At 42.7% G+C, this 12,388-nt stretch overlaps 1 protein-coding gene and 1 long non-coding RNA gene across 2 annotated transcripts in view; both read left to right on the top strand.

Moving 5' to 3' along the window:
- The first annotated feature begins 548 nt into the window (after window positions 1-548).
- The window catches only part of JAM3 (junctional adhesion molecule 3), a 42,025-nt gene continuing 30,185 nt past the window's right edge, over window positions 549-12,388 (top strand). The window contains exon 1 of the mRNA XM_083714817.1: window positions 549-737. Within this exon, the coding sequence (XP_083570943.1) occupies window positions 686-737 (52 nt within the window). The 5' untranslated portion in view covers window positions 549-685. The remainder of the gene's footprint in view (window positions 738-12,388) is intronic.
- LOC310832446 lies at window positions 9,451-10,904 on the top strand. The gene is made up of 2 exons (XR_014558305.1): window positions 9,451-10,132; window positions 10,709-10,904. It is a non-coding gene; the product is annotated as an uncharacterized lncRNA (long non-coding RNA).

Raw genomic sequence — 12,388 nt, 5'->3', positions numbered from 1 at the left:
CATCTCAAAGCAATGCCACAATAAAGGACAATGAAACATAGAGGGGGCAACAACCATTTTACATATAAAAACAATTTAAACAATTTCAAGTCAAGTACACAAGCTCTTTTGTGTTATTCTAAATATGCATGTGTGTGATTTATTTTTTAACTCTACACATGCACGATTAATATGAATACCTGTAATAACAAATAGTAAAAGTGCCCTAACCAGTTCTCACAGTCTACTTTCCCTAAGTTCCTGGTCACTTTCTGGGGCGGACCTAGCATCTCTTGTCACCTGGATACTGTTTCGATGGTACCTTCAACCACTCGCTTCGACTCCGTTACTCCCCTCGACCCCAGGGCCCAGGCTCCCAAACTGTTTGCTTGTGGGAGTTGGGGGGGCGGGCTTTGGAAGAAACAAACAAACCCATGGAGCTAAACGCCGCATCCATCCTTTCCAGGCTTCTCCTGCCCCTCCGCGCGACTGTGGATGCGGTTGCCGAGGCAACGGATCCCCAGCATCTCTAGTCTCCTAGCAACCGTCGCCCGAGCAGCCGAGCGCGGCTAAGGCGGGCATCTCCCGCTCGCTCCCTCCTTCCCTCCTTCCCTTTCTCTCCTCCCACCCGGCGCTGGGACCTGGCCAGACGGGGAATGCGCAAGCTCCGGCCCGGCCAGGCGGACGGCTTAGTTGCATCCCCATCATGGCGCTCAGGCGGCGGGCGCTCCTTCTCCTGCTGTTGCTTCCCATGTTCCGTGAGTCTCGCTCGGCTGGGGAGCGGGAGAGGTCCGGGGTTTGGGGGCGGCGAGGCTTTGCCAAGAGGGACCCCGGTTTTTATTTGCGGGGGGGATAACGAGGCTGAGCGGTTTGCAGCGGGGTGGGGAGATCATACTTCAGCCCCCTCCCCCGCCCATCATTGTTTTCAGCAGCCACGAGTTGGAAATTTGAAGGGGCGGGGGTGCCTGGCTGCTGTGCAAGCAGGGCGGGGGGCATGCGTGAGCTTTGCACCCTTCCCATCATCAAGGAGCGAAAGCTGCCTGGGACAATAGATGCTATTGAGGGTGGCTTTTGCATTCACAAATGTGTGGCTTGGGGAGGGTTTTTTTTAGGGTGGGGGGGATGTTGAGTTTTGCAACGGAGAGGGCAGCAACATGTATTCAAACTAGAAGGGAGGGATGAAAGGGAAAGTTTTAGCCCACTTTCTTAAAGTGGTGAGAGAAAGTCTTCCCCCTTTTTTTTTGGTGGTGCTCTGTGCTGATAAGACTGTACTTAAAAATAAGATGTTGATGTCTGTGTGGTATGGAACCTCACAGCAGCCTTGGAGCAAAAGACATTGTACTAACAAAGTATTTAAAAGTGAATGGGGTGTAAGGTTTGGAAACATTTCCGCAGCTGAGAGTCCCCTGTCCCTCCGCATATTTATTACACTTAAAAATGTGTTTATCTATTCCCAGAGCTGCTTACAAATGTCAAGGATGAGATAGTCTGCCCTTGGGTTTATAATCTGAAAAACACTGAGACAAAAGGGAAAGGGTTTGTTTTTTTTTGGGGGGGGGGGGTTCCCTGCACTTAGAATAAAGTACTAACAAAGATTCTCCCTAGCTCAGTCCATCCCATCCAAGTAAACAGATATCTGAAGAAGTGTGCATGCACACGAAAGCTCATACCAAGTTGATCTCTAAGGTGCTACTGGAAGGATTTTTTTAAATTTTGTTTTGACTATGGCAGACCAGCAGGCTACCTACCTGTAGTTATTTTAGGGTTGGGGTAGGGGGTATGATGAAAGTGACTAGACTTTGTTTTAGTACAATACAGGTAGAAAAAAGTAAATTGTGGGTCACCATTTTTATAAAAGTTACGTGTCCCTTTTAAAAATTGGTATTAGTACTCATTACTCCCATCTGCATGTAATTTTTTTTGTATGTGTATTCAAAATATATGCACACACACAAAACCCCCAAGATTTAATTATAAAATAAGAGGGAAAGGCGTGTTTTTCCCCCTCCCCAATCCGATGACTTGTTTTTTGTCTTGGTACCTTTGAAGAATATGACAGTGAACCCCACCCCAATAAGAAATAAGGGAACTTGCTTCCCTAAAACTCTCTCCATAACTCAAGCACCACCCCCACCTTTCCAGAGGATGAGGGAATCAGGAATGTGATGGTTGGCCAGGCAGGCAGAGTTGATACTGGATCCTATTCACTTGGCAACAGAGACACCCTTTGTTCCTGGAGCCCCACGCAAATGTTTGCAGCTTTAATTGCAAAAACATTTGTTAATTCCATTCACGAATGAGTTGGGACTTGCTTGTCGTCTGGCTATTAATAAAGGCCCCAGGGAGGGAGTAGGAGAGTGGCAGTCACTGTTTGGGGGAGGGGGGGTCTCTCTCAACCATTTGTGTCCTCACCCCCAGACAGACAGACAAAATAGAGATAAATGTGTTTTTAATCCTGCTTCTTACATCGAAATCATTCTGTGTAGGAAGTAATACTTATCTCCTGTGTAAATTATTGCTTGCGATATCCACACACAAATGTGCGTCTTCTCTTGCAACTGCCAGAAAAACACACAATCTCACATAGGTTTCTTTCTACAAAGAAATGCCCCTCTGGAGTAGGCATTTTGAAGGGTAGCGCTCAAAGATCTTCTGATACCACTTTTGCAAACTTTACTTCAGTTTGTACAGTCTGTTATGCCTTTGGTCTGGGATAGTAACAACAGTTTAAATAACACATCTGAGCTTATTTGCAAAACAGCTGTGAAATACGAAAATGTGTCTGTTACAGACTGTGGAACAAGTTATAAAAATTCTGACTGATGCCAGATTGGCGCATATAGCATTCAGCACTCATAGTTCTTTACAGAGTGGCATTAAAAGATTCCTGCCCTAAGCTCTTCACAGTGTGAATTGCAAACATCAGTAAACGTCAGGCAGTTACTGAACATGGGACCCACATTTGCCATTATTTGAAGATCTTCACTAGCTTTTTTTCTGGACAGAATTAGAGGTGCTAGTTTTAACTGCCCCCATGATCTTCAGATGAAGGCCAGTATACAAATTTAATAAATAAAATAAATAAAAATAAAACCAATGCAGCTCTAAATAAATCTAAAACCAGTTTTTCTAAACAACTACCTTCTCCCATAAAACTTGCATTTTGCTAGAATCATCGCTCCTGCCCTGGAGGATATTGGAGACAGAGCATTCCCTGAATCTTCCAATTTTAATTGGAAAAAAGTCTGGGGAGGGGGTTTATCTCTGTGTACGTAAATTAGAATGATTTGCCTAGGGTAATTTGCAGCAAAATATTTTCAGTTTGCTTCAAAACAGATTCTGATACCACGGTTGTCTAATATTGCATTTGAAGCCTTTCCTTGTCACTGCTGACCTTATGAAATGGGAGAAAAATCAATGGAAAAATAAAGGACTGGCGGGGGGAACCCCCTCAATAATTCTATGCCACATTACTGAATCGTTTTTAGTTTGTTAATTCTGGAATTTAGGATTCTTTTTTGTTAGCTGCCTTGAAGACTGAATCTGACAAAAAGACAAGAAATGTGGGTCTGTGTGTATTATCTATGTGCATACTAAACATGTATGTATTTTAAACAAAACATCTACATTCCCAACAAAGGACAGTGACAGAGAGGAAAGAGAAGATAAGGGATGAATCCAAGAAAATTTATAAATTGAAATAGGTATACTGTATACTAATTTTCTGCTTACCAGTCTAAAAAACCAGTTCACAACAATAAAACAAATAGCACTCTAACAGTGGAATCTTATACATGTCTGTGGAGAAGCAACACCCACTGAATTCAATAAGTTTTACTTCCAAGTAACTATGCATAAGATTGCAGCCTAAATCACAGTGTGCTATAATAATCAAAACAGCAAAATACAGACCGCAGCAATAAAACAATAAAGTAACCAACATCATCTAAAAATCTATAGCTGCAGCAGGCCTTTACATAGAAGCTTGATAAAAACAATTGAAATAAATTTAAATATGGACAGCCAGCAAAACCATTAAAAATAATAGGTGAAATAATTATTTTTTAATTAGGATACTAGTGTAGTCACTTACTTTAATGCTAGATTTTTTATTTATTTTTTAGATATGCTGTAAGCCACCCAGAGTGGGTGGGGAAACCCAGCCCAGATGGACAGGGTATAAATAAATTATTATTATTATTATTATTATTATTATTATTATTATTATTATTATTAAGGTGGGGGCTCCTGAAGAAGGCACTACGTTTCAGATCTCAATGGATCAGATGAGTTCACATAGAAGAAGGTCCATGCATATGTCAGGCTTTTGGGTTCAGTTTGGGATAGAGATTATGGATTCACAGAAAAAACAGATTTTGAGGAGGGATTTGAGGGAACAGAGAGACACAACCATATACATAACCATCACAACCATATTAAACCATAAAAGCAATCAAGTGGAGGAGGACTTTGTGTCACCGTGTCCAAGAGGAATTCTGGGTTATCAAGCTAGATCTGATGAAGCTGGTTTATATATTTCCTCCCATATGGGGGATCAGCCAGTGTATGCTCCTCATTTCCAGCAGGTTCTGCAAAGCGCTGAACAGAGCCTCAGTTGAATGTCTGCTACCTCTCCCACATTCCATCTTGTGACTAAATGCAGACGCCATCCATGGCTCCAATTGTCACATTCTTTTCCAGCATCTCACCCTTGTTTTATATAGCACCTAGCCAAATTAAGAGTTCTGGAGAACTTGAAAGCTTGCATATATTATTCTGTCACAATTTGGTCAGCCAGACAAAAAAATACAGCCCTAATGTGGGTTTTGGAATTTTACCTAAATTCTGTCTCTCCTCTGTCAAGATTCTTTAAAAATGTTGAGTACTACTAGAACTACTACATCCTCTACTCCATGGGAGTAAATTTTACTGAATCCGTGAGACTCATCTCCAAGTCAACATGTGCAATGTTCAAATTGCTTTACTGTTCTTTGCTTCTTTATAACCGCAAGACAGATAATTCAAGCCAAAAAGTGAGTGACTTGCTATAGCCCATTCCATACAACTTCTAAATGAAGTACAGTGGTACCTCGGGTTAAGAACTTAATTCGTTCCAGAGGTCCGTTCTTAACCTGAAACTGTTCTTAACCTGAAGCACCACTTTAGCTAATGGGGCCTCCTGCTGCTGCCGCGCCGCCGGAGCACGATTTCTGTTCTCATCCTGAAGCAAAGTTCTTAACCTGAGGTACGATTTCTGGGTTAGCGGAGTCTGTAACCTGAAGCGTATGTAACCTGAAGCGTATGTAACCCGAGGTACCACTGTAGTGATTTATATGGGGTGTGCTATACTTAAAACCAGCTGTTTGGCCACTGCCCTGCACTCCTAATTTCTTATAACCCCACCAACTCCTCAACCTTGGGACAGAATCGTCAGTGAGGATTTGCATCCTATGGTGTGCTAAGATAGTTGAGAGTCATGAAATTCTCCAGAGTCACAAGTGGGGTTTGTGCCTACAAAGGTCTTTTTGTAGCGTTATAGTAAGGATATCTTGAGAGTCCCTGCAACCACCCCCTTTTTTAAATAAGTAACATCCAGCTGTCGTTCAAGCAAGCAAATGCTCCAAGCCAGCTGTCTAGGCCCGTGGAAGCTTTTTGTGGGGTTGTAGATTTTAGACTTTCAGACTTCTCAATTGGGAAGGGGGACTTGAATGCCAAGAATGTCATTAGGGCAAGGAGCTGCATGCATCATTAAGGTGCAGTAACCAGGGCAGTTGCATGCAAATACAAACTCATCGAGCTGAGCCAAAATTGGGCGTTTCAAATGGCAAGTTCAGTAACATCCTTTAGGCAGGATTTGGTGTTTTTCATCCAGCAGTAAATAACCAGCAACTCCGTCAAACCGTAAGAGAAGCATCTGTGCGTTCCTCTTGCCTGGGTCCACTCTACAGCTGTTGGCAAAGAATGTGTGATACTAGCAAGCTGCCTCTCCCTCTTGACATTTATCGCAACTGTTTTTTGTTGCTCAAATACGCCTCGATTCGTGGAGAGGTGTGTGTAAGTGTGTGTAAACACTGCCCATGTCTCTTTCCTTCTCTGTGCTGAAAGTCAAGTGACCCAGCTATGAACTTTGATTCCTTTCTTCTTCTTCTTTTGACCCGTCTTTATTAATATTGCCCAGGATTAATGTTGCATTGTCTGGATCCCAGTGGTGGTGGGTCTACCTCCTTGATGATTCCATTGGCGTGCTTATAATTTGAGCTATAAATAACCGCTGCTTTGCTTACAAAACAAAGTCTGTGAGGTTTTGAAGTATAAATATACTTCTTTCCAATTCCCAAGTTCATTTGGGTCAACTGTGGTTCACTTAAGGCTCTTCTGCTGTCCATTTAGCCGTCCCTTTTTCAAGTTTTAAAAGTGGTTTTCAGATTTTCTCTTTTCAAGTCAATTTTCCCCACATCACATCCCAGTGAGGAGTTTCTCTGGATAGTACTAGAAATCCCCAGTTCTGTTCACAGCTGTCCTTTGTGATGATCCATCAAGGCTATAGGGTGCAGTGTCCTCCTGAGCAGCAAAGTGTTGCCATGAGGGATGTAAGAAGGCAGCAGTTTCCATTCTGACCTGTATTTGTCACAACTGGCGCTGTTTCCCTTCGGGCCTCATAGATCTCATCAAAATAATAGTGCACCTAGTAGGCACCCAACACTGCCAAACCACTGTGTACAGTGGAACCTCGGTTGTTGCACGTAATCCATTCCAGAAGACCTTTCGACTTCTGAAACATTTGACAACCAAGCTGCAAAGGGCTGCCTGCAATGTCCATTGAGAAAATTGAAAAACATGCAGCGGAAGCCATTCAACTTCCGAGGCTTGCTCAAAAACGGAAATGTTTGGCTTCCAAGATGCTCAAAAACCTAGGTACCACTGTATTGGGGCACGTTGGTAACAATGAGCATGAGTTGTTGTAGTCAGTGGTGGGAGAGTGTCTACCATCACTAATCTTCTCGTTGAGTAACCCTTGATACACTGCCAAGCAACACCAGCATTCTCTGGGACACAGTTTGAAAAACCACTGGGGTAGAACAATGGTGAGTTGTTTGTACTAACTTTTGCTCTTTAGCAAACCACATCTCTTCTTTGGCATTCTTTGCAAACCCCCTTTATTTTTGTGCATGTGTGTTGAGGCAGAACTGGATGCTGCTGTAAATTTAGAAGTAATGTTTCACAGCTGATTGCACCCATCCCCAGTAATCCAAGGAATGTCAGTGAATCATTCCCACCCCCACCCCGCAAAGCAGGGGTGAGCTGTAGTGTGGGGTTGGGGTGGGGGGGAAGAGATAGGACACTCGATTCCCATAGGCTAGTAAGTGCTGATTCAGAATCCCCCACATTTTCTGTCTTCCCGTTATGCGAAACCATTTGTTGCAAAATGGTTTGGGGTAAACTAAATCTCTCTCTGCCTGAGATGCTGAACATTTAATGCTGTCTGGAGGCTTGTTTAGAAGTCGCATCCTATAAAAGCTGATGAAGCAAAGACACAAAATTAATTAACGTGGTTCCATTCTCAATCTGTTTCCTCTTCCAGCAGGAAGATTAAAAGCATAAGGCATATTTCTGTTGGAGAGGAAAACAACAACTCTGTGATAGGTTATCCCTAACCCAAACAATCTTCACAAGAGATTGCCACCACTTGTCTTCACAGATTATGGGTGCCACAGCCGTTTGACCTATCAGACGAACAAAACAAGTAGAATAGCAAGGGGCTTATTGTAACTGTAATTTAATCATAGGTACATCATTCCATTGAAATAATTACACTAGGTATCTTATTTGTTTAAGCCAAAGCCAGCACAAGCACTTCTGGAAAAGACAATGTCAACGCACTATTGCCAAAGTACAACATAGGCCGATAGCAAAATGAGTTGCAGAATACTGAACGAGGATGTACTGATTAATTCAGGCTACTAAGTGGCAAAAATACATCATCTCAGATTTGCCATTCATGTGAAGCTCCTTTTGTTCATTGTGACGGACAAAACACTTCCCATAATGCTTTCTGATTATTATGGTCAAAGCTTCTGAAATATGGGTGATTCGTAGAATGCAGAAGCAGGTGGCAGCTGAGCTTTCAGAGGCATGGAGAGCGGCTTCGGCTGTTCCTTGCTGATCAGGAGGACAAGAAAGCATAAGTTGTCTGTACTTTGTTTCCCTGCTAACTGCATCAGAAATGTATGCCCAAGCATCACTGCTGCCCAGTCAGTGTTCAAAACTCCCATTTTTCTAGGCGCATTTTGCAACAGGGAATATCATTAGTTCGAGCAGTTTCTGAGCTCTGGGCGTGATACTGCGCCTAAGATTTCATATTAAAACTGCAGAGTGAAAGGAAAGGAGGACCTTCTCTGCCTCTCCACTACCAAAAAAGAGAAGTTTTAAACCTATTTATTTAGGGGAAATCGCCAAAAAAATCAACACTTCCGATACGGGCTGCCATACGCCCGGGGTTTCCTGGACATTTTAGCTGGTTTTCAAAAATTCTGCCTGGACGCCATTTTCAATGGACGAATCCCAGCTATGTCCAGGAAATTCCAGATATGTGGCAGCACTAGCCAAAATATAATTTAGAACATATTTTACTTTGGAAGCCAATGAGGCATTTATGATTTCTGAGTAACAACTAGTCCAATCCACTAGTCAGAGGCATAGAGAGACCTCTGAGGCCTTTCCTAGTGAACAGATAAGCAGCAGCCTTTGCCTGCCAGGGCTGGATTCTTTGCCCTGTTATGGAGGAAGGCCGAGACCAGCAATTCCTTGTTCAGATGGGCGCTGTTTGCCCTGCTGTAAAGGCTCTACTTCTTGTTGAGAAGTACAAGGTCTGGACACCCCATAAATGCAATTACACCCACCCCCCACATGTGGTGGGGGATAAGTTTGCATAAGCACTCTTAAGCATGATCTGCTGCAATTTAGCTTCAGCCTATCTGTGCACCCTGAATGTTGGTGGCCTTGTTTGCAATTACCCATCTTGGTTTACCCTGGTCTCCCTACTCAAGTGTGTCTGGTTTTTTCTCTATCCCCCTGTCAAAGTACACACCCCTATGAGGAACAGTCGCAGTGGATGCAACCTTTCAGTTTTGAGAAAAGATGAGTAAGACAGGACACGATAGAAGACTATAAAATTCTTCATGGCGTGGAGAAAACGGATAGGGAAAAGTTATTCTCCCTCTCCCATAATGCTAGTACTTGGGGACATCTGGCGAGGCCAAATGTTGGAAGGTTCAGAACAGACAAAGGAATGTACTTCTTAATGCAGCTCATAGTTAAACTATGGAAGTTCCTCACACAAGAGACAGTGATGACCACCAACTTGGATGGCTTTGAAAGGAGATTAGACAAATTCATGAAGGATAAAGGCCGTCAGTGGCTACTGGCCACAGTGGCAATGCTCTACCTCCAAGTCGGAAGCAGCAATGCTGGAAGCCACAGGAGCAGGGAGTGCCCTTGTGCTCAGAACCTGCTTGTAGCTTTCTCAGAAGCATTGGGTTGGCCTCTGGGAGAACAGGATGCTGGACTGCATGGACCCCTGGCCTGATCCAGCAGGCTCTTCTTATGTTTTCACGTTCTCTATTTGAAGGGATCTCCAGTCATAGTCTATACAGGAAGACTTCCCAAATATTATTTCCTGCACAGTGACTAAAGGTACTGCAAAACCATCCCTATTGCGAATTTTTTTGGGGAAATACTTTTCTCCTCCCACCTCTAAGGCTGTAGTGTTTCTACACATCTTCCCCGGCCGTTTTTGAGTCCCCAAAGTATAATCCTCCAGAGCTTGGAAAAAAAAAAAAAGACTGATAGGCTCAGCTTGGGGACATTTAAACAATCAGACATATGGTTACAAGCAGAATTTCTTAAGTCCTGCCAATGGCAGATGTAGGCACAAAGCCCCTGCTCCCTAGCTGGGATTTCAATGTCAGGAAATGACAACGCGTGCTGGACGTTCCTTCCTTCTCTCTTCCAGTGCAAATTATTAGTTTGCTTAACAATGCACACGGGGGGGGGGGGGGGGGGGCTTACATTGCAATATTGTAAGGGTCTGCTCAGAGGTGAGTTCCATTTAATTAAACGCGACTTACTCTGCTGTCCGACTGTTGCTCTCTAGGTCTTCATTTTTTAAAAAAATAATATTTATTAAATTTTTCAATAAGAACATACAAATACAAAACAACTACAATAAAAACAAACACAAACAAAAAACAACAAGTATAATTTCAAAACTTATTTTCTCAACCTTATTTCCCCGACTTCCTCATACCTCACCGTTTTGTATTCTAGTTTCATTATCCCGTCAGCAACTCCATTCCCTTATTTCCCAAAAGTTTCTTACTAATTCCATTCCTTTTCTTACTCTAATGTCTCTGAAAACCAATATTTTTAAATCCATGTCAATCTAGCATTCTTTAATCTTATAATAATTGTTAAGTTAGTCCTTAAATTTCTTCCAATCTTCTTCCACTGTCTCTTTCTCCTGGTCTCGGATTCTGCCCGTCATCTCTGCAAGTCCCATGTAGTCTGTCATCTTCATCTGCCATTCTTCCAGAGTGGGTAGATCTGATGTCTTCCAATACTTTGCGATAAGGATCCTTGCTGCTGTTGTGGCATACAAAAACAAAGTTCTGTCCTTCTTTAACACCACATGGCTGACCATACCCAGGAGAAAGGCCTCTGGGCTCTCTAGGTCTTCAAGCAGGAATCTTTTCCAGTCCTTCCTGGAGATGTTGGGGCCTGCACCTGGGACCATCCCCATGCAAAACAGATGCTTTGCCACTGAGCTACACCCAGCCTCATGCTGTGTGTGCAGTGTGCTGGCAACTCATCCACAGCAGTGGTTAAAATTAGCATTTCAAAATAAACACCCCTTTAACATTTGCAAATCAGTAGCGGCTGTTTTTATCCTTCATCTCAGAGAAATGACAACCTTTTCAACATGCATATAATTGCCTCCCAGTCGTTTTCCTCTAAAAGATCTACTGAGTATTATACTTAGATGTTAGCTATGGCCACATCCCATTATCCGTTCCTTTATTGTGTTTTGCAGCCAAAATCTAGCTATATGGCGTGTCCAGATCTAGAGGCAGCAAAAACCTCTGAATACTAGGTGCAGAGACAGCCAATAGGAGAGGGCTGTTGCCTTCCTGTCCTGGTTGTAGGTGTTCAGATATATTTGGCATCTACTGTTGAATACAGAACTGCCACATTTGCACATTACACTAAACCAGAATTACTGGCTTACCCTGGTTTATTGTGAACATGCAACCCAATGGGAGTTGGGTGTGTTTAGGCTGGCAAAGAGAAGACTGGAGCTGATACGACAGCCATTTTCAAATATCTGAAAGGCTGTCACATGGAAGAAGGAGCATGCTTGTTTTCTGCTGCTCCAGAAAACAGAAAATGCTTACATCCATTGGGTGCAAACCAGTGGATTCAAATGACAAGAAGTGAGATTTTGACTAAATAGTAGGAAAGAATTTCTGATACCAAGTGCTGTTTGACAGTGGAACATACTCCCCTGAAAGGTGGTAGTTTTTAAACAAGCGTTGGATGACCGTCTGCCTGAGATTCTTTAGCTGTGATTCCTGCATTGCAGGGGTTGGATTAGATGGCCTTTGGGGTGCCCTCCAGCCCTATGATTCCATGAAATCATACCCACTTTGCTGCTTAGAATGAGCAAGAGAAACAAAACCAGAAGTTGCAGTCAAGTTTGGTTTCCTATCACATCTGGACCTGATGTCATGATTTGGTTCAAGCTAGGATTTGTAAGCCAATAACAAACTGGCTCAAGGCTGGCTGGCGATCCTTCCTGACTTGTTAAAGGAATAACAAAATGTGAACATCATAGTGACTCTATCTTAAATGCAGTTTCCTGGTTTATTTCTCCTTGTGCTCGTGAGAAAAAAAGCAGGAACGATTGGATTATGTATACAACCGTAGTGCTCATTTACTAGTGATGTGTGAGGGTTTTTTTTTTTGAAAATCTTCCATTGTTCATATTTAAGAAAATGCAAATCATTGAAAATTGTTGGCACACCAATATATTTTAGCAACCTGAAGAATTGTGCATATACGCTGACTCACATCCTTCTTGTGATAATCACCTGGGGAAAGAAACATTAATTACAGCTTTGGAAATGTTAATCTTTCCTAATAATTGTATTTGTAATTGACAGCCATTCATTGTTATGAATGAACTTAAGACATAGCAAATCTTCTGTGTCAAAATTCAAGCAATGGAAAATTTTCTTCCCCAAATCACTGTCATTCACAAGAAGCCAGCAACCCTGACTTATCGCATGATGTGTGAACATACCCAGTGATGGACTTTGGTCTGATTCATCAAGGCTGTTCTTACATTTGTGAC

The sequence above is a fragment of the Podarcis gaigeae genome (assembly GCF_964106915.1).
Source record: "Podarcis gaigeae genome assembly, chromosome: 15".
In the NCBI taxonomy this organism is placed as follows: Eukaryota; Metazoa; Chordata; class Lepidosauria; order Squamata; family Lacertidae; genus Podarcis; species Podarcis gaigeae.
Note: the sequence above shows the minus strand (reverse complement) of the source record. Positions and strands in the feature narration are given on the sequence as shown.